The following is a 22,719-nucleotide window of genomic DNA, read 5'->3' on the forward strand; positions in this document are numbered from 1 at the left end:
TCTCACGCCAGATTTGACCCAAACACAGTTAGAGAGTGGGCCCAGAGAGCCTTATGCTTACTAGGCAATGCTAATGTGGCCATGTCCACCGAGAGACGCTAGGCGGCACTGTACAAACTGGATGCAAAATTAGCCGATCTGAGCTCCCGAGAACTGGGACCAGAGGCAATGGATTACTGTTTGGGGACTCGTTCATGAAAGACCTTTCCAAACATGTAGCGGTGTTCACCACCCTAAATAAGGCCCAATCCTCCTTGTGCAGGGTTTTTCGTTCTCAGTCAGGCTGTTTTTCTGGGAGAGCTGGATGTTATAGAGGCCGAACGAACAGCAGAATCGCCTTCACAGGCTACAGGCCTCGCCCCTCTGAAAACTATTGGCCATCGGGACAACCCCGACCCTACCACAGGCAACTATTCACTAATAGAGGGTCTATCCGGAGACATGGATCTGCCTCCCTACGCGGAAGAGCTGCTCCAGGTAATAAATCTCCCTTCTTTCAATGTACCTATAGCAGGTCGATTAACCAGTTTTTTACAACAGTGGGAATTACTTTCTCAGGATCTATGGATCCTACACACAGTCCAAGGGTTCAAATAGATTTCCTTTCCACCCCTTCCAGGACACCCCACCTACACCACTACAAATGTCTGCAGACAACCTGACACTACAAACCGAACTGTGCAAGCTAGTAAAAAAAGGGCCAATAGAGAAATCCCCTTTCCCGCATACTTTCTAAGCAACATTTTTTTGGCCACAAAAAACTGGAGACCTACGCCCAATTATCAACTTAAAAAACCTGAATCACTTTGTCAGGTATCGCCACTTCAAGATGGAGGGCATCCATCTACTCAGGGACCTCCTTTGCGTGGGAGATTGGTTCTCCAGCTTCGATCTCAAAGACGCATACCTCACAGTTCCTATTGCTCGCAACCATCGAGCTTTCCTTCAATTCCTCTGGCAAGAGGAAATCTGGCAATTCACATGCCTTCCGTTCGGACTATGCTCCGCACCACGATGTTTCACGAAACTGATGAAACCAGTGATGGCGCTACTCCGATCACAAGGGATTCGATCCATCATATATTTGGATGACATCCTGATAATGGCACAAGACATTCGCAAATTGTTATCAACCCATCAGATTCGCTTACGCGATCTGGCCCATACTATAGGCCTACTGTCTGCCTCTATCCAAGCCATTTACCCAGGACCTTTACACTACCGAGCCATGCAACGGCTCAAGACATACTACCTACACCGTTCCACCTCCTACGATCAGTACATCCAACTGACAGACGAAGTTCGTATAGAACTTCACTGGTGGCTTCATAATATGGAAGCCTGGAATGGCAAAGCCATCTTCAGATCACAACCAGATTTCATTCTGGAATCCGATGCCAGTCTCCTGGGATGGGGCGCCACATGCGCCCAAGGGTCCACAGGGGGACTTTGGTCCCCATCCGAACAAGCACTGCACATCAATTGTTTGGAATTGATTACAGGATCTTTCGCAATTCGCAGTTTCGCAAAAGACTGTTTCAACTGTTCACTAGTACTGCGCATGGACAACATCTCTGCAGTGCGCTATGTGAATCGGTTAGGAGGCTCCCGATCCAAGCTACTATCCGATCTGACCAAAGATCTTTACCAATTCTGTCTAGAACGGAACTTATCTATCAGAGCGGAATATCTTCTGGGCACGGACAACCTAGTCGCGGATTGGTTCTCTCGCCATTGGAGGGATGTAAGCGACTGGCAATTAGACCCCCGCATGTTCCACCAAATTCATTGCCTTCGCGGGCCCCTTACACTGGACCTGTTTGCATCCCGTCTGAACCGCCAGACGGAAGCCTTTATCAGCTGGCTCCCAGACCCCAGTCATGGGCAGTCGATGCCTTTCTACATCCTTGGCCGGAGACAGGAGCCTATGCGTTCCCACCTTTCTCCATGATCCAATGCACCCTCTACCGGGTCAAAGCCCTAATAGTGATGATAGTCATTGTCACTCCACTAAGGAGAACCCAGACTTGGTTTCCAACCCTGTTAGAATTATCAGTGAACTATCCAATTCTTCTACCTCGATCACCCGACATCCTCAGGAACCCAAGAGGGCACTTTCACCCACTCGCCCTTCAGGACCGGCTCCAGCTTGTAGCTTGGACCGTTTCAGGGGATCTTGGAACGTCTCAGGACTTTCAGAGACAACTCAGGCTCTCCTATGGGACTCCTGGGCCCCAGGCACTAGTCGGGCTTACATCGCTGCATGGAAGACATGGGTCAGCTGGTGTTTGGAAAGGGACACCGATCCCTTTTCAGCACCTCTGACGATCATCCTAAATTTTCTGTCTACCCTATTTGATCAAGGTAAATCCTATTGATCAATTAATGTCTATAGATCCACTATCTCTGCGGCCCATAATCCCATTGACAATGCGTCAATAAGGAAACATCCTTCAGTCTGTAGACTTTTACGAGGGATCAGGTTAGCCAGACCCCCTCTTCCTAAATACTCCTGTTTCTGGGATATCACTCAAGTCTTTTCCCTTTTAGAATCCTGGACCGCTAATGAAAATTTGTCGCTACGTCAACTTTCGGCCAAACTGGCCTTACTTCTATGCCTGGTATCCTTCCGTATGGTCTCGGATATCCGAGCATTTGATCCCCACGCAGTAGTCTTCTCGCCTGAAGGCGTTAAGTTTCACATCACCAGACGAACAAAACTAATCCTTCCTCCGTATTCTACCTTACTTTCCTAATAGACAGTCACTCTGCGTGGCACTCTGCGTAAGGCATTATTTAGATGCCACCACCACTCTACGCCCCCTACGGGACCCCTCCTCGTGTCTTATGTAAAACCACACAAACCGGTATCCGCACCCACCGTCGCACGGTGGATCTGATGGATACTAGCGCAAGCAGGCATTGACTCAAAATTTGGCGCATATTCAGTCAGAGGAGCAGCCGCATCCTCAGCCTTTCGCACGGGGAGCTCCCTCTCAGACATTTTGTCATCTGCAGATTGGTCCAGAGAGTCCACATTCCGTACATTTTATTTCAAACCAATGACACATGCTGCATCTTCTATCATATAGGAGCGTTAAAACAGCAAATATGAAGCCTCCTGTCTTGCCATAAAATTAGGGATTATTCTAGCTTTAGTGACTGAATAATCTAAATTTTATTAACAACAGGAGGCGAATATTCCCCCCCCCCTTCTTTATTTTCACTTTCTAACACCCGCCCAGGTAAGTTACTATGCATTCCAGTCTACTGGTTACACACACTTTATACACCATCTGCCATAGGTTCACGCCATAACACTTCTAATCTAGTGTTTGAAATATTCAATATTATATTCAAAGAGTAACTACAATTTGTTCTTAACATACATGCCATAAATTGCATTCACCTAGTATGAGAACCTATACTCTCATGTCTTTTCTCTATTCCCTTAGTGTGAAAAATACCTACCTTTGTATATACGGCTCCTTCAAGCACGCTGAAGATTCCACATGTTGACTACTTCAGGACTCCAACTTAGTCCGCAGTTCATCGTTACAGTTTACACGGTTGACACAGACATATCATCGACCACAGCAAGAAAGAGGATATGGGAGGAGTTTGATGACATCATATAATACTGTTATACTATCTGATTGGTTGAACTTTTTACATTACTGTTAACTGTTCCTTTGCTGCTGGGAGGTTCAGTAAAGAAAGATAAAGCAAATATTCGCCTCCTGTCGTTAATAAAATTTAGATTATTCAGTCACTAAAGCTAGAATAATCCCTAATTGTATGCTGTCTAGGAGGTGGGAGTGTCTGGGAGGGAGGGTCTGCTGCTGATTGGCTGGAATGTGTCTGCTGACTGTGAGTACAGGGTCAAAGTTTACTCAATGATGACGAATAGGGGGCTGACCGAACATCGCATATGTTCGCCGTCCGTGGCGAACGCGAACAAGCTATGTTCGCCAGGAACTATTCGCCAGCGAACCGTTCGGGACATCACTAATGAGGACGAACAAATAAAAAGCAAAAGAAAGTTCAAATATTAGTCCAAGTGTGAATACAAATGTAAAAACTTGCTGGAAGGTAAAACCTCAAAGAGTCAGGGTAGTTCCTCTATCTCTAGTCTTAATGGCGTACAGTGTTACAATCCCCACTTATAGGATACATAGTATGTTCTAGGTAGGCAGATGTATCATCGGTATGAAGATCATAAAGGATATAAAGAGACAGCAATAGTGCTCACAGTATAAAAGGTACCAGGAGTATAAAGTAACTTTAGTTATCCTAAAGTTACTAAAGGACATAGGTACTTGCAACTAGAAAGTACAGTCAGAATTAATGCTGGAATATATTCGCACATATAAGCATCTAATAGACCATATATACAACAAGACTTCTACTGGTGTAACCATCTTCCTTTCTCAAATCTGCATATTAACACCCTAAGTGAAAAAAAAAAGTCGGAATCTATTATTGTCAAAATTTAGTAAGATTAGAATTGGAAATAAATCTTCAACTGGGCTAAATTAAAGAAAAAAATATAGATTCATGAATAGGCTCCTTAAAATGTAATTAGAGTTTTACTGGAAAAAAAAAGAGGATAAGTTCAATTTATTGAATTACTCCCATCAGTGATATCATATACAACTAATATGAAAGCATGTATTAAAATGCATATTAGAACTATTCTGTTGGACTAGAGAAATAAAAACAAGGTATCAAATAGACCTATTTAATTACATAAAAAACACACACTTATATAAATAAAAAAACACTCACCTTTACATCCAAAACATGAAGCTCGACTCTAACAGTTATCTCGTCTTCTGTAAACATTTCAATTCTATTTACATGGCTGAAATCAGCAAGCAGGGCTACAAGATTGGTTTTTGTGTTGATCACATGGCTAATGCCATACCGTGGGCCGACTAATAGGGTTACATCCGAATGTTTTTCTCCTTGCTGTAAAAATAGGAAATGAATGAGTTACATTTTGTTTACACAGTTTTTTTATATTCTTGTTCTTTTGGTTTTTTTTTTTATCCAAAGTTGAAGCTCAGACATAAATAGTAAACATTTTAAATGCAGCTACTGATTAAATGAATATGGATGTGGAGATACTGAATATTTAAATGTTAAACAGCTAATTCACAGATGAAAAAAATGAATCTAATGCCTTTTGATTGTAATGTATTTGAAAAAATATGTGGAACTAAAACATCAATCATGTAAACAGTAATTTGATGACAGGATTATAACTGAAAAAATGGACGTCTTACTGCATGTGTTCTGCTTACAAAATATATATATTTTTTTTATTTTTATTTTTTTTTTCTATTCAGTTTTGTCTGGCACTGCTGTAAAACTGCATTCTGAACAGTTAATGTACTTTGGTTAAATATATGAAAATGATACCCAACTACTAAACGGATGAATACTTACAACTAATTTAGCTTTAAATACACGTCCTCCGTACAAACGCAAGTCACTAAGAAACTTAAGGTAGTGTACCTTAGCTTGTAAGGCAGAAAGCTGCAAAGAGATAAAAGAATTGAGATATGTATTTATTGAGCAATCTAATGACCAATTACCTAAGTGCACATATGTATTTGCCAATAATATCCACTATAGACAAACAGTTAATGAAAAGGAGAAGTGTCACATGTGGGTTTTATAAACAACTCAGTAGGTAACTAACATACAGTACCAATTCATTTAATTCTCATGTTACTGTGTGCATAGGTGTTGGGTGTTACATGAATAGAGCACTTTTTTAACCCCTTAAGGACTGAGGCAGTTGTACAGGTTGTGATCAAAACAAAATGTAAATAAAACATTTAATTTGCGCTATATGTATGTTCAACCAGAATTCACCTCTTTCATATTAAATGCACACACACTTTTTATATATAATTTTGCTCAGGAGAAGCAGGGCTTTCATGCCATATCAAATATTTATATATGAAACATAATTTAATATTAATAAAATATAAAACAAATGTGAGAAAATTGTTTTTTTTTTTTTTTTTAGCTCTGCATGGCATTTTAACTGTGAATAGCATAATACTGTTAGCTTTCACTGCAATAAAATACACATATTTGTATTCAGTGATGTCTCACGAGTAAAACAGTACCACAAATGTACAAGTTTTATGGTGTTTTGGAGAGTAACAGGGTTACATTTTTCAATTTAAACACATTGCAATTTGCCAGAATGGTTATGTTGCCTTTGAGACCATATGGTAGCCCAGGAATGAGAATTACCCCCATGATGGCATACCATTTGCAAAAGTAGACAACCCAAGGTATTACAAATGGGGTATGTCCAGTCATTTTTAGAATCCACTTAGTCATAAATACTGGTCAAAGTTAGTTCATATTTGTTTGTGTGACAATTGCAAAAAACTAATTTTAACTCTAATTTTGGCCAGTGTTTGTGACTAAGTGGCTACTAACATACTACTACATACAGTCTCAAAGGCAACATAACCAATCTGGCAAATTTCAATGTGAAAAAATTGATATGCAAGCCTAATATTTGACTCTGTAACTTTAAAAAAACCCATAAATACTGTACATGGGGGGCATATATATATATATATATATATATATATATATATATATATATGTAATTTTTTAAAATTATTTGTATTTATATACAGATAGATATATAGAGATATATACATATATATTTATTTTTTAGAAAATATTTTACCAGGAAAGATACATTGAGATTTCTCTCGGTTTCAAGTATGTCCTGGGTATTTAATAATATTGATATACATATCTATATATATTTTGTTCTACGTGTATTTTGATATCTATATATATATATATATATATATATATATATATATATATATATATATATATATATATATTCCCGAAAGAGTGCACTCAGAGGACTTGAATAAATTTCAAATAAATGCTTTATTGAGCAATAATGTGCAGAAATATGCAGTTCAAGTCGACGTTTCAGTCCAGACAGACTTTTATCAAAATGGTCTTGATAAAAGTCCGTCTGGACTGAAACGTCGACTTGAACTGCATATTTCTGCACATTATTGCTCAATAAAGCATTTATTTGAAGTTTATTCAAGTCCTCTGAGTGCACTCTTTCGGGAATATATGGAGCGGTTGGAGTTGTTGCACCGAGTCACTGAACAAGACCGGTTAAACTGAGTGCGGGGAATATATATATATATATATATATATATATATATATATATATATATATATATATACCAAAATACACAAAAAAATTACACACATATATATATAATTTGTATTTATTTATTTTTCATAATTTCTTTTTCATTTTTACATTTTTAAATTATTGATTTATTTTATATTTATATATATGTATAAAATTATAACTTATGTAAATTATCATTATCTAAGTGTATTTAAATATTATATATATATAAAAATATATATTAATATTAAAATACACTTAGAGACATAGTGTATGTGTATGTATGTTTGTGTGTGTGTGTGTGTGTGTGTATATATATATATATATATATATATATATATATATATATATATATATACAAAAAGAGAAGTCCTGCGCTCAGTCCCATCACTACTGGGCCGGCAGCAAGGACTACAATACACATCAGCCCCAATATATAGTAAAAACCAAAGAAAAGAAAAAGTTTCCTGTGCTCTCTCCTTAATCCCTATGTATATTTAGACAAATGAGTTCATTTAGTTGCTCCAATGGCCCCCCTAAGTCAGTGTTAGGACCCGCTTAGGGGGGTCTGCCTTGACGTTGGCAGGCGGGCATTCCCTCCAATGGCCATTGGAGCAACTAAATGACCTCAATTTGTCTAAATATACATAGGGATTAAGGAGAGAGCACAGGTAACTTTTTATTTTCTTTGGTTTTTACTATATATATATATATATATATATATATATATATATATATATATATATATATATATATACTTAGATCATACATATAATACATAAGTAAAAGTTTTTTAACTTCATTAAACTTTTCTACAGGCAGCAGGGGAACTGCCTGTCATTCCAGGCAGGCCACCTGCAGGCACTGTTGTGGATAGCTATTCCGTCCATGAAATCGCAAACTCATCGCGATCACATGGCCCGGGAGGGCCGGATTAGCAGAAGGGGGACTCCCTGGGATGCCAGGCAAGTCCCCCCATCGCGATTGCCAGCAGGGGATCACCGGCAAGCAAGAAAGTGCATTTGACGGCGGGGACGTACTATGCCACCCGCCGGCATTTAGGACCGGGTCCCCAAGGATGGCATAGTACGCCCGCCGTCCTTAAGGGGTTAAAGGAATGCCTGGTTGTGCATTTTTTTCATATATAGTTTTCTAAGCAGATGCACAAACCCTTTAAAATGCCTAGGCATCATGAAGTTGTAACATTACCCTGCATCCGAACTGCTACACAGGTAATTGTGCAATACACTTACCTCTCCTGTACTTCTCATCCCAGTAAGTTCTTCAACAGTTTTTACTAGAGTATGGGAATGAGGACCTGTCACTTAAGAGCTATGACAGTTCACCATTCACTCTCAGTAAGATACAATGTGAATTTGTGGTTTCTTTTTACCTTTCTCTAACTATAAATTAAGTTACTATGAAGTTTTGCACGACACTGCAGTTACATTAAACTACATTGTATAATGTTGCACAATTCTAGATAGCGGATTTGTTTTTTATTTAACTTTGGTAAGGGCATTTTAAGAGTGCTATTAGTATAACTAGTGAAATTAGGTAAAACATAATTTAGTAGTGTAAAGTGCTGGGTTAGTTTAGAATTCCTGTGCAGATAATTTTGTTGAAATCTTAATACGCTTTTAAGCATGTGAATGAATTTAGCCAGTAGGATGTTTTTTCTCTCTCTATGAATCATATGCATGTCAGTAAAAGGTGCAACGTCTCTAAGCAAAAATAGGAAACATTCCGTACAGAAATTCATGTGTCACATTTTACTACTTTTCCTAATAGGTGGTACTAAAGACATGTTGGTGCATGAATGAATGAATATATTCAAATAGCATTTGCCATAACAAAAATCCTTGATGAATACACAGATTACGTAAAGCGAATCAGTGGTAAATATGTCTGTTTTGATATGCAGTGTCTGACATTCAAGCCTTAGTGCAGCATAAAGAATTATTCAGAGAAAGTAAATTCAATATGTATTTGCCTCCAGTTGTACAAGTACCATACACAGTCAGGATTAATATTTCTCTTTTATGATTTTTATTTGTATGACTTTTTAAAAGTCTGTTCAGTTTAATATAAAAGATTGTTTTCATCTCTCATAGTTTATGTTCTATAGCTTTACCTTTTTGCCTGGAGGAACTAAGTTCTGATTAGCTTTGACAAGGTGTGAAAGTGCCTTTTTAATGTTCTTCTCTTTCATGCTTTGCAGCACAGCAGATGGAAGGAAAGTCTGCAATCCCCATTCTTTTCTGCAACAAAATGTTTATTTGTTTATTCAACATAAATTACTTCATTCATGGGGTTCAGGGAAACAGAACAATTGATTTCACGTAATCAATATACTTTTATATGTTAATAAGCCTAGCAAGTCAACTACACTTCAATACCATCTTAGTTAAAGAGCCAGTCTGAGCAACAAAATCATTTTATCGATATGGAATTGGCACTGTTTGCATTTAGCAGTTTCCATTCATTCAGACAGGTAATAATGGCTAATAACACAAAGTTGACACTGAACGCTGTGTGCATCCAATGAATTGGTGGATTGCAGTGATTGCCACACATGCTCTGTGTGTCCTCAATGCGATGAGAAGCATCTGAATGGACAAAGCCATCATGATTCATGACTTTGGGTTGAGTGGACAAAAGTAGGAGAACAGAAAGTGTTACTTGCAAACTATCAAGATTTCAAAGTGATATTCAAATGTTAGCTCATGACTAAACGGTAAATTTTCTCTTGGTCAGCTATTTTTTCAGATCAGCTTTGTTTTCGGCCTACAATGTGAAATTCACTTTATATTAACATTAAATTCATATCAATCCACATTTTAGTGATTATAACTACAAATAATTATTCAAATAACCAAGCTCCAACTAAAGCTGAGTTAAAGGGACACTCTAGGCACCCAGACCACTTCTGCTCATTGGAGTGGTCTGGGTGCCAACTCCCACTACCCGTAACCCTGCAATTGTAATTATTGCAGTTTTTTATAAACTGCAATAATTACATTGCAGGGTTAACTCCACCTCTAGTGGCTGTCTATTAGACAGCCACTAGAGGTCACTTCCTGGGTTCTAGCACAGGAAACCTGTGCTAGAGCGTCGCTGGACATCCTCACGCTGTGTGAGGACCTCCAGCGTCGCTCAAAACCCCATAGGAAAGCATTGAAATTATTTTTCAATGCTTTCCTATGGGGAGACGTAATGCGCATGCGCGACATTGCCGTGCATGCGCATTAGGTCCCCTCGGCCGGTGGGCGAGATCAGTCTCGCCCACCGGGTGACGCAATGAAGAGGAGGAGCGTCACGGAGGCGGAGACAGCGACGAGGGACATCGTCGCTGCCTCAGGTAAGTCACTGAAGGGGTTTTCACCCCTTCAGTAACCGGGGATTGGGGGGTGGGAGGGAGAGGGACCCTCCAGTGCCAGGAAAACGGATCGTTTTCCTGGCACTGGAGTTTCCCTTTAAATGATTTTTTTAAACATAGCTATTTTGGCCTTTAATTTGAAATTCATGTTTCAGTTCACTGCAATTAACTATATAGTGAATAAACCGTAAGATTGGATTAATTCAAATTAAGCATATTCATTCCAATCTGTATCATAAGCAAAAGTGTGAACTTGTATATATATATATATATAACACCATATAGTCTGTGACCCCCTGAGAATAACTAAACATTGATTAAATAGTCAGCATTTCCCAAATAATTACTAAACAGAGGTCTACAATACAGAGGTTGGGAGGGTTAAACAGAGGGATTAAAAGAGTCGCTTAATAGAAATTTGGTGAGCTTTGAAGACATCTACTTATATAAAGGGGTCACCTACAGCACATGATGGGGAGCAACCTCTCAGAAGGAGAAAAAAGAATGTTGCCTTTAGTTTTTTTGTGTGTGTGTGTGTGGTGTCTTTATAATAGCCACTTAAAATCATTATGAAGAAACACAACAAAACATCAGTATAGTAGTCGGCTAAGTAGTAGTTTGCCAAGGCCCAATTTCTGTGAAAATCTGAACAATAACATCTTAAACCCTAGAAACTTTTAGAAAGTTATACATAACTTATAAACTCTCTTTTCTTAGAAGTAGCAAATGCATTAACAATTATTTTGTCAGATGCTCCACCACCCTGATTGCCAAGCTAATAAATGACACATCCCGAAACTACAAATGTGGATCAGGCCCCACTAAATTTGCAAAGACCCAATAGAGACAAGCTTAATTTTAGACCTGTACCTATTAGTGTCATTAAGAAACACCTTAATAATCTAAAAATTAAAAACAGTCCGGACCCGATCAAATACCAGCAATGCTGTTGAAGCTCAGTGCACCAGCAATTGATAAACCTGTGACAACCCTAAACAACGAATCCTTGGTGTCTGGATACATACCCAAACTTTGGAAGACTGCGAGAGTAGTGCCTATCCATAAAAGCGGTGACATTACTTTGGTTTCTAACTATCACCCAATATCATTGCTCCCAGTATTGTCAAAAATCTTAGAAAAATGCAACCATACGCAACTATGTGAGTATTACCAACAATCAAACTATCTGACCCCTGATCAATTGGGTTTTCGCCCAAATCACTCCACTACAACTGCCCTCTTAAAAGTTTGCAATGAAATCCAAACTGGCATGGAACAAAGAGAGCTAACTGGAGCTATTTTACTTGATTTTGCAAAGGCCTTTGACACAGTAGACCACGACATTCTACAGCACCAACTAAAATCCTCAGGTATTGGTGATCGTCCGCTAACCTGGTTTCGATCATATGTATCTGATTGATGACAATATGTGTCCATTTCTGACAGCGACTCACTCCCTCTCCAAGTCACAAGTGGTGTTCCCCAAGGTTCCATTCTCAAATGTACACATGTACGCAGATGACACAGTAATCTATGCAAGCAAATCCGATCTACCGCAGGTTGAGGCTGTGCTCCAAGACCCATTCACAGAGGTAGAAGAGTGGATCGTAAAAAACAAACTCTTCCTAAACACTGACAAAACTGTCACAATGATCTTTGGAACAGTACCTAAATTACACAAATTACAAAATTCCTATATATGCATCAAAACAAAATCAAATAGCACACTGGCCGCAGTCCACTCTTTCAAATACTTGGGTATCTTGTTAGACCCCAATCTATCTTTTGGCCCCCACAGGTGCCCTGTACAGAAACAAATCCTGCCTAAGCCCTACAGTAAAGGAAAAGATTATACAGCAAATGCTGATGCCAATTATTGATTATGGGGATGTAGTTTATGTACGTGCACCGCAAACCCACCTTAATAAATTTAATACATTGTATAACTCGTTCTGCCGATTTGTGCTACAATGTAATTACAGGACCCACCGTTGTGACATGCTGAAAGAACTAAACTGGCTGTCGTTGGAATCCAGACACACCCTTCATCTTTCCAGCCTTGTGTTTAAGAGCTTTTCTGGGAAGCTCCCACCCTACCTGATCAGAATGCTCTCCCCAGCTGTTCCCACCTTATATAGCCTCTGATCCAGTACCAGAATTTTATTTAGTCTACCTCAATACAAAAAGAAAACAGCTCAATCTTCCTTTTCCTACAGACCATCACAATTATGGAGCGACCTCCCGCACACAGTCCTTTAAGAGATGCCTCTCTACATATCTCAAAACCGAATGCACCTGCCATGGCTGATTATATATTTCCTTATACAATTATAAGAAAATCTCAAACTGAAAATGGGTGACACTTAAAGTGGTATAGAAGGTACTGGGTGCTCTTAAGGGTGCTCCCACACCGGATATATATATACAAAAAAAAGATCAATAAACCAAGGACACACCAAAATTTGCACATAAAAAAAGTTTATTCATGCATTAAAGTAATATGACAAGTAGCTTTTGCAGAAAAAAGTGCATACAACAGAGCATAATATAATACACCAATAGTGCCAAAACCACTAAGAGTAGCAATAAAGTGCTCATTTTTTTTTCATCATACACCCATAAAAAATGGTATACTAACGAGAAGCAGGAGAATTGGAAACCTCGACGTTTCAGCCCCTAGGCCTTCCTCTGTGGGACATCTCAATGACTGAGCTACCTTCCCACTTATACCTTGTTAAAACCTCAGTGAGTTAACCCCAATGTGATCAGCGGAATGTAGGAGGTACTATCCGTAAATGTCTTGATGCCAGGAATCAATTGTACGATGCCGGAGAGTACTTCTGGGTATCAATGATGTCATGATATTCATGCATCAAATTACGTCATCACGTATACGCGTCAAATGACGTAATCACATTCCAGCATGATCACGTGTTCTAGTATCCCCAGTGAACCGGCCAAAATTAGTTAGAGTCAAAACGGATTTCAATGTTTATGCGTAACGGCTATCTGTATTACCCATCTACTGGCCAATCTAACCTACATTCTTAATAGTGTTTCAAACACAATATGGACATGCAAATATTGGGATATACTGTTGTATGAATCTCAAATAACCAAAAAATAAAAAATATACTTCAGTTATGCATGTACAATTTAACATTTCAGATTCTACTTACCTTGACTCCACAAGGCCTAGCGATGCAGTTAATATGGTTGCCATATCTACTGAACTCTCAGTGGGAAACTGGGAAGCCAAGCTTGAGGCAGCTTTTGTGGCAATCTGCTCAGCATTCTGGAGCAGGCTGAACTCCCGAACGGCAGTGCTGACACATAGCACAACAAACATGCTGACCAGAGGAATGAGGGAGCCGCAGCTGACACATCCTTGCAGTATGCCCACCACTACACCCTGCCTTCGTAGGGGGCCAAATTAACAGACGAAGCCAATGATGTCGGAGAGTTCCCACTCAGCAAGGCTTATTGTGTGCACCACGCCAGTCCCGAGGTCCTGTTCAGGAGGTTAGCCATGGTTGGACCTATGGCAACACTGAATTACCTTGGCACCTGGAGCTGGTGGGATAATCCCTCTCGACTTGGTGGTCTCTCCGAATACGGTGCCTATAGCATTGACTGAGCAGTTATGTGATATGACCGCAGATTATTTTATTCTAAGAGTTTACTCACTGTTTTCATAGTTACTTTATCATAATCTATGACCTTATAGGCCTGGAACTTACTTTGATTATTACTTCTTTGCTGTTGGTCCCTGTGGCATTATATTTGTTTCGTACATATCAACTCTCATAGGCAGATAGTCATATTCTAGCACTGCATATTATTATGGAAGTCATAATCTCTACTTTGACTTATTCTGTTATTGTGCAATGACTGACAATCTGCAACAGTTAACTTTATACCTCCAGTGGTATTAACCTCTTTAGGCTACCTAAAGTTCTATTCTACACCATCTCCTATACTCTCTCTACTTCAACTAGTAGAACTGTGTTCATGATGTGTTATCCTCTTTTTAATTTCCCGGATATTTCATATTATTGCTACAATCATTTACTGCAGCAAATAATCTTGTGAAATATTTATGTGTGCTTGTCTGTCAAACTCTGCACTGCAAAAAATAAAGAATGTAATATATATATATATACCTAGAACCTTATACTTACTCAATATATTTCAGGGAGATTTTCTGTGTCTGCTTTGTGGTCACTGTTGCAATGTACATTTGCAGAGCTGCCAGTCTCAGTGCAATGTCATATTTCAGCTCAGGACCAAATCTCTCTTGAACAACATCATTGCAACTCTGTAAATCAACCATTAGATGGAGCATTACGTTTAAATAACCACTCTGCATTTCTATCAATGTTGTAGCTAGCAAGCAGTGCATGCCTTACATTTATAAAGCCTTTACATTGTCAAACTGTATTCATTCTCAAATGTGTTGTCCATTAATAAGTCGGTTAAAAGAGAACACTACATGAAAATACAGCATGTGACAAGTCCTTATTAAAAAAAATACAAGAAAACAGGTTGTGCGTAGATAAAACAACAAAGTATAAAGAACAGCTATAACAGCAACAGATAAAGGATAACATATAAAAACAACAGGCAAACCAGTCCTTATCATTGTTCTTTTGTTGGACACATATTTATGTACGAACTAATGCAAATATTATTATGAACTAATGCAAATAGCACATAGATATACTGTAGTATGACATGTTTAACATCTGGTGCACATGTACATCAGTCACCATCTCTGGTCACAAAATAATCATTTCTTCACCCAACACATACTGCAATGCAACATCCTTTTCAATCAAGTTTTTCATCTGTTATGTTTACTCTTGTAAGAATTGAAGTTTCTCATAGAACACTTTTATCCTATCTCAAATCCTGCATTTTTTTGTTGCTAGAAAATGGAAACGGTACCAGCCCCTCTCACTGTAAGAAAAACCACACAGAAACAAATGTACACACACAGACACATGCAGGACAGCACAGTAATTCTAAATAAAATATTTTATATTACAAATTGCTGTAATAATCAATAAAAATGTACCCCGTACTACCAAAATACAACATTGTGATTCATTATAGTCAAATTTTGAAAGTTAATTTCCGCATAAAAATTATATTCCACCCTTGTCTTTTGTAGAGATTACATGAAGATATACAGGTAACTGAAAAAAAATGTTCTGCTATTACATACTATAATGGCATGTTAAAAGAGATCCCTAGATGTTTACCATTTGTAATATTGTAGGAATTGTACCATTTACCTGCACGTACAAATACTCAAATGCAACTGCGTCCCTCCTGAGCAAGTCAATTGGATCCTTTGGGACAAAACTGATTCTGAACAAGCATCTCATTGTGTGTGAGCTGGGTCTCTGAGTCACCTAAATGCAATTCACAGAAATATTTATAAGCAATATTATCAAGGAAAGACAAACAAATGCTGTTTATAGCAGCAGTACCTTCGAAATCTAGAAATGTGGCATTCATTATCACAGCACGAGAGGAATAACACCTCATTCTATCTTTCTCAGACTGACAGCGGCAATTATTATTCCTATCCAATTATATAAAGTGTGTCTTTGTTTAGAAGTGAGTCATGAATCAGTGTGGGTTGTACAAATACTCTCCTGTAATTGTATATGTCTTAATATGAAAGTATTTCTGATGTATAGGCATGGTCTATAAAGTTACTCAATATAGTTATGAACTAATCTGAGTTCGATTACACTTCGACTATCATGAATCAGTGATTGTAGCTTTTATAAAAAGACATTTCTCTAAACTGAAGTAGAAAAGTAGTTTTTATTTGGGTAAGGTAAAGATCATATGAAATATTAGCTTTAAAGCTTAATTTTTATTTTAGATTTTACTTAACCTTTTGTACTCTCAAAAAGTGTGCACAGCACTAATGGAATGCACTTTACCCAATGTGTTACTTTTATGTCACATTCGATTCATTGCATAATGTTTAGTGGTGGAAAGATCAGTTGTTCAATTCTATATATAGTGTAGCAATGTTGTTAAATTGGACCTGTTGTCTGAATGTTTGTTTTTTTTTTCCGCATTCTAGCAGAAAAAAATGCAAATGTGAAAAGACCGACAGCAATTAGTTGGAAATAAATACTGTCGCACAGTAGCTGATAGATGTGGTGTTTATACGGTCATCTTCTCTCTGAAAAAATGACAGAATTTGTATCACTTCTGCAAAGATACAAACCAGGCTGTTGTGCAAGATCTTGTAATACATTTACAAGGTAGGTTACTCACTAAAGTGGAAATTGTCAGGAATCCAAACAGGGTTATTCACTAAGGAGAATTAAATAGAATTCAAAGTGAATTTTAAATTTAAGGCCAAAGCAGACGAACTGCAAATTTGGACTTTCAAATTTGGTGACTTGGAGAATTCTTCCTTTTTGACTATTTGTGCCTTTAATGTGAAATTCACTTTTATTTTTTGACAATTGTCACTTTGGCAAGTAACCCTGTATGAGAATTCAAGTGAATTTCAAATTTAAGGCCAAATTAACTGAACTGAATTATCCAATGCAGCTACACTTCTAGCTCAGTTACTCTGGCCTTAAATCTGAATTTCATTTTAAAAACCCCAACAATTTAAACTTTATTAGTTAATGATATTTCAGAAGATGTACATTACACACGCTTCTATTGCCCATAGAAAAATTGCAGTAACTGTAACATTGATACTAATACGTTGAAAATGGCTACGAACAAAAACAATGTCTTATAAGAGCCCTCTAAACACCAAAGCCACATAGGATACTATAGTGGTTATGATGCCATGAGTTTCCTGGTGCTATCCCCTGAGTAAGAATCAAATATTTTTCATTGTTTTGAGACTAAACAGGTTTGAATCTGGGCTTTTTTTCCCCTTTATTTTTTTATAAAATTAAACAAAAATAAAAAGCTAGTTATTATTTTTTTTAAACAAACAATGTTATTATTAGTTACAGGACTGATTAAAGGTAAAGTAAACCTGAGTTAGGGTCTCCTGTTCATGTAACAAAAGAAGTTTGGTTCCTGCTCCCTCTGTCCTCTGTTCCAGCATCAATGAAAAGTGTTCAATGCATTTTATAGAAAGCTTCTCTTGGAGTGTTAATATAACATCCTGCAAACACATCAGATAAGTAAATAAAAACATTAAACAGGTTTTTTTTCAGATTTACATTTTGTAATACACACAAAAAATAGTTAATACAAACTTGTAATCAAAAATACACATACACATACAGTTAATGATTTTATATATATATAAAACTATTGTGAATGCACTGTTTTGTTAGTCACCTCTATTTGTGGAATTAGCTGTTACTTTCATAACGGCTTTAGGCTAATAAGAAAATCAATTTTATTTTATATTTTCTTATATTATTGGATTTTTAATCCTTGTTTTATAAAATGTATTTTTTTTCTAATTTATAGGTGTCTATTTGTTTTTAATTTTGTATCAATTTCTCCTTGAGTTAATAGTCTTAAGTAAATACTCCAAGCACCATAATCACTATGATTGAATGTTGTAGTTATGGTGCCAGGAGTGCCCTGATGTCAATCGCGGTAAGTTGTTAAACCACTTTAGTACAGTTTGAGATCTTACCTAGGTTTTATTGAATATAGATGTAAAAGACACTTTTGACATAAAACATCCAATATCACACAGATACATGTGTTAAAAATTATGTTTTGTGTAGTATTGGTGCATGTCAAGGTTTCTGTGTGTACAACTGTTGTAAGTGCATGTGAATGTATCACAGTGTAATAGAATTGCTAAAATAGTAACTTATCCCTAGCCAATCGCACAGTTATCTCTCCCTAGTCCCCCTGCCCCATTTGTGCCCATCTCCTATCATGCCTGTTGTAGCATAGCCAAGCAGCTAACGTCTTGGCAGTGTTCTCAACCTTAGTACTCTGCACAATTGGTGGTTTTGCTATCAGTGGAGAAGGTAGGAACATTACGTAACATCCAGTCTCTGCCTGTTTCACTATATTTCCCCCAGTTGTGTGGTGCATGAGAAGCAAGGCTTGTGCTCTTCTGGCAGTCACTGCTTGATCATATTTCAACAACTCCCATGGGCAAGTAGAGAAGTATAGGTAGGTAGCCAGTTGGGCAACATCCTGCTTGTTGGTTGGTTGTGGAGTTATTTTAATTTGAGAATGTACTGGTTACATATTCCTAAGACTAATTCTACTTATCTTGGTATATTTTAGGTTAAGTGATGCAACTGGACTTGTGCACAGAGAACAAATAGGTTTAGCCAAACCATTTTTCCCAAAAATACAACATTTTTGGGTGTGCAAGAACATCGGCCATATGTCGTTTCAGCTCGTTTATTACACCAACAACAAAATTTGGAAATGAATATGTTGAACCAAAAATGGAGTGAAAATGTGCCAACCAGTATACTGCTATATTTTATTTTATTCTGTATATATTTCGCAGTACACAGATAGGTTCATTTCCCCGTCATTTGATTCACAGATCAAGTGAAACAAAGTGACCAATAAATGGAAAAAAATGAGGAGCCTTTTTTAGCATTGTAGCACATCTATATAAGTAAAGGAAAACACATATATTTTAGGTTTTAGAAAAAAAGTACCGTAAATTTTTTTATTTTAAATATTGTATAATTTCATCCAGCAATAAATGCAAATTCTTGACACTGCATCATTTTCTGCCACTGTTGCTTTTAATTACATCATTTAATGACATGCTTACTTCTGTAAAAGTACGGAAAAGCAGATAGACACATTTGGATTAGGTGGATTACTGTGTCAATTAAACATTGCCAGCTGCAACGCTACGGCTTAGTTTCAAGCTATCATTAAGAAAGGAGAGAGAAGATGCTGAATGCCAATCTACTTTAATGTCTTAAACAACAACAAATCCAAATGTTGAAAGTTAATCAGAAATGTGATTCCCCCTGATAGAAGAATATTACTGCATAATCTACTTATCCTGGCAATTATAATTACTGCCACGCACAAAAGAAGAAAGTGTAACCAATTTCTGCAAATACAAAAGATTTATGTTTGTCACTCTGCATAGTATAAATCTTGCCATTAATGATTAATGTACCACGCCAAAATTGTCGACATCTAGATCTTAATACAGTGACTTTAACTGTTCTAGAAACAGACAAAAACAGATAATCTCTTAGATAAGTCTGGATAGGCCTATATGACCTACAAGATGAAAAGATTTTGGCATCGGTGCGTAGTTTGAAATTACAAACAAATGGATATAAATTATTTGAACGTAATTCATAACATAGATTAGGTATGTTTTATTGGATTCTGGTACAAGTTTCCGCAAACGTTCGCGAACTGGCGAACCGGGCGAAACGCCATTGACTTCAATGGGCAGGCGAATTTTAAAACCCACAGGGACTCTTTCTGGCCACAAAAGTGATGGAAAAGTTGTTTCAAGGGTACTAACACCTGGACTGTGGCATGCCTGAGGGGGATCCATGGCAAAACTCCCATGGAAAATTACATAGTTGATGCAGAGTCTGGTTTTAATCCATAAAGGGCAGAAATCACCTAACATTCCTAAATCACAATGGATAAGGATTGACACCTGACATATGACATATTGACACCTTGACATATGGATTGACACCTGTCCTGATACACACTGACACAGAGCAGAATAGGGACTGTTCCCCCTACATAGGGTCACTTGGCAGATATGGATTGACACCTATCCTTAGGATCCCTGATACACACTGACACAGAGCAGAATAGGGACTGCTCCCCCTACATAGGGTCACTTGGCAGATATGGATTGACACCTGTCCTCAGAGACCATGATACACACTGACACAGAGCAGAATAGAGACTGTTCTCCCTACATAGGGTCACTTGGCAGATATGGATTGACACCTGTCCTCAGAGATCATGATACACACTGACACAGAGCAGAATAGAGACTGTTCCCCCTACATAGGGTCACTTGGCAGATATGGATTGACACCTGTCCTCAGAGACCTTGATACACACTGACACAGAGCAGAATAGAGACTGTTCCCCCTACATAGGGTCACTTGGCAGATATGGATTGACACCTGTCCTCAGAGATCATGATACACACTGACACAGAGCAGAATAGAGACTATTCCCCCTACATAGGGTCACTTGGCAGATATGGATTGACACCTGTCCTCAGAGACCTTGATACACACTGACACAGAGCAGAATAGAGACTGTTCCCCCTACATAGGGTCACTTGGCAGATATGGATTGACACCTGTCCTCAGAGATCATGATACACACTGACACAGAGCAGAATAGAGACTATTCCCCCTACATAGGGTCACTTGGCAGATATGGATTGACACCTGTCCTCAGAGCCCCTGATACACACTGACACAGAGCAGAATAAGGACTGTTCCTCCTACATAGGGTCACTTGGCAGGTATGGATTGACACCTATCCTAAGGATCCCTGATACACACTGACACAGAGCAGAATAGGGACTGTTCCCCCTACATAGGGTCACTTGGCAGATATGGATTGACACCTGTCCTCAGAAACCTAATTGTGTAATAATGGTAATACTATTACCTATTATATAATATTGGCAGGGGCAAGGAAATTCCCTCTAAATAGATGGGTATAGGCAGAGAGTATGGAGACCAGAGTGATAAAGTGTCAATAAGGTGATATAAAGTTAAATGTATCACAGACACACAGCCACCCTTTCTCTTAGCTAGTTTCCAGAAATGCTGGATAGGTAGAAGGGCTATAAAGACTCAGAGGTCTAAGAAGAATCCTCTAAACTAGCCCTAATCTCCTTAAACACCTTCAAGGGTGTTCTAAGCTAAAGCTCAATCTAAACGTTTAGATGACTGCCTGATTTCCCATCACAGATGCTGGCTAGGAATAACAGTGTGCAAGACAAAGAGTGGGTCTAAGTGCCCATAGTGCAGTAAAGTGTCCCTAGTGAAGTGAAAAAGAGAATAATGAGCTAGCACCCAAGAGAATAACGAGCTGGTGCCCTATCAGGGGACGTGTATATGGCATCGATTTTAAGAACCGGGAGATGGAAAAATATGCTTGGTCGGTCCTCCTACTTCAAACTTGGGGCACTGCGCGTGCAATCTAATGTGCCACCAGGTAGGAGTGGTGTGTTAAGTAGCACTATTCCTATCAGTTTAATCCCTGTTTTTTTGGTTTGGTTTTTGAAGCCACAGTGCAGCATCAGAGGGCCGAAAAATTAGGCATGTACACATGCCTGAAAAATCAGGTATTGTTGCAGCCGCTGCTGTAGCAGCAGCCATAAAAATTGATGTTTGTTTCCCAGGCAGAAAGTGCCCTAAAACATTGCGGCTCGAAAGCTAGTTGGTGGCGGATAAGTCACGCAAGTCAACCGGCATTCAGAGCTAAAATACAGCAGCGTGTGGACCATTTTTAGCCCAAGGCAGCTCATCTCATCAGGCCTTTTTTAGTCGAATGTATCGCCCACTGTCAGTCCCTTCGGGATCCATCCCTCATTCATCTTAATAAAGGTGAAGTAATCTAGACTTTTTTGACCTAGGCGACTTCTCTTCTCAGTGACAATACCTCCTGCTGCACTGAAGGTCCTTTCTGACAGGACACTTGAAGCGGGGCAGGCCAGAAGTTCTATCGCAAATTGGGATAGCTCAGGCCACAGGTCAAGCCTGCGCACCCAGTAGTCAAGGGGTTCATCGCTCCTCAGAGTGTCGATATCTGCAGTTAAGGCGAGGTAGTCTACTACCTGTCGGTCGAGTCGTTCTCTAAGGGTGGATCCCGAAGGGCTGTGGCGATGCGTAGGACTTAAAAAGCTCCGCATGTCCTCCATCAACAACACATCTTTAAAGCGTCCTGTCCTTGCCGGCGTGGTCGTGGGAGGAGGAGGATGACTTTCACCTCTTCCCCTGTTAGATTCCTGTTGTGCTGTGACATCACCCTTATACGCTGCGTAAAGCATACTTTTTAATTTATTTTGCAAATGCTGCATCCTTTCCGACTTGTTGTAATTTGGCAACATTTCAGCCACTTTCTGCTTATACCGGGGGTCTAGTAGCGTGGACACCCAGTACAGGTCGTTCTCCTTCAGCCTTTT

At 38.6% G+C, this 22,719-nt stretch overlaps 1 protein-coding gene across 1 annotated transcript in view; it reads right to left on the reverse strand.

Annotated features, from left to right (window-relative positions):
* The window catches only part of FRMPD4 (FERM and PDZ domain containing 4), a 541,249-nt gene that overhangs the window by 25,832 nt on the left and 492,698 nt on the right, over positions 1-22,719 (reverse strand). Inside the window, exons 8-13 of the mRNA XM_063457824.1 lie at positions 17,614-17,745; positions 15,881-16,000; positions 14,765-14,901; positions 9,339-9,465; positions 5,452-5,541; positions 4,789-4,971 (exon numbers count right to left, since the gene is read on the reverse strand). Of these exons, the coding sequence (XP_063313894.1) occupies positions 4,789-4,971; positions 5,452-5,541; positions 9,339-9,465; positions 14,765-14,901; positions 15,881-16,000; positions 17,614-17,745 (789 nt within the window). The remainder of the gene's footprint in view (positions 1-4,788; positions 4,972-5,451; positions 5,542-9,338; positions 9,466-14,764; positions 14,902-15,880; positions 16,001-17,613; positions 17,746-22,719) is intronic.

Source organism: Pelobates fuscus, chromosome 1 (assembly GCF_036172605.1).
Source record: "Pelobates fuscus isolate aPelFus1 chromosome 1, aPelFus1.pri, whole genome shotgun sequence".
Classification (NCBI taxonomy): Eukaryota; Metazoa; Chordata; class Amphibia; order Anura; family Pelobatidae; genus Pelobates; species Pelobates fuscus.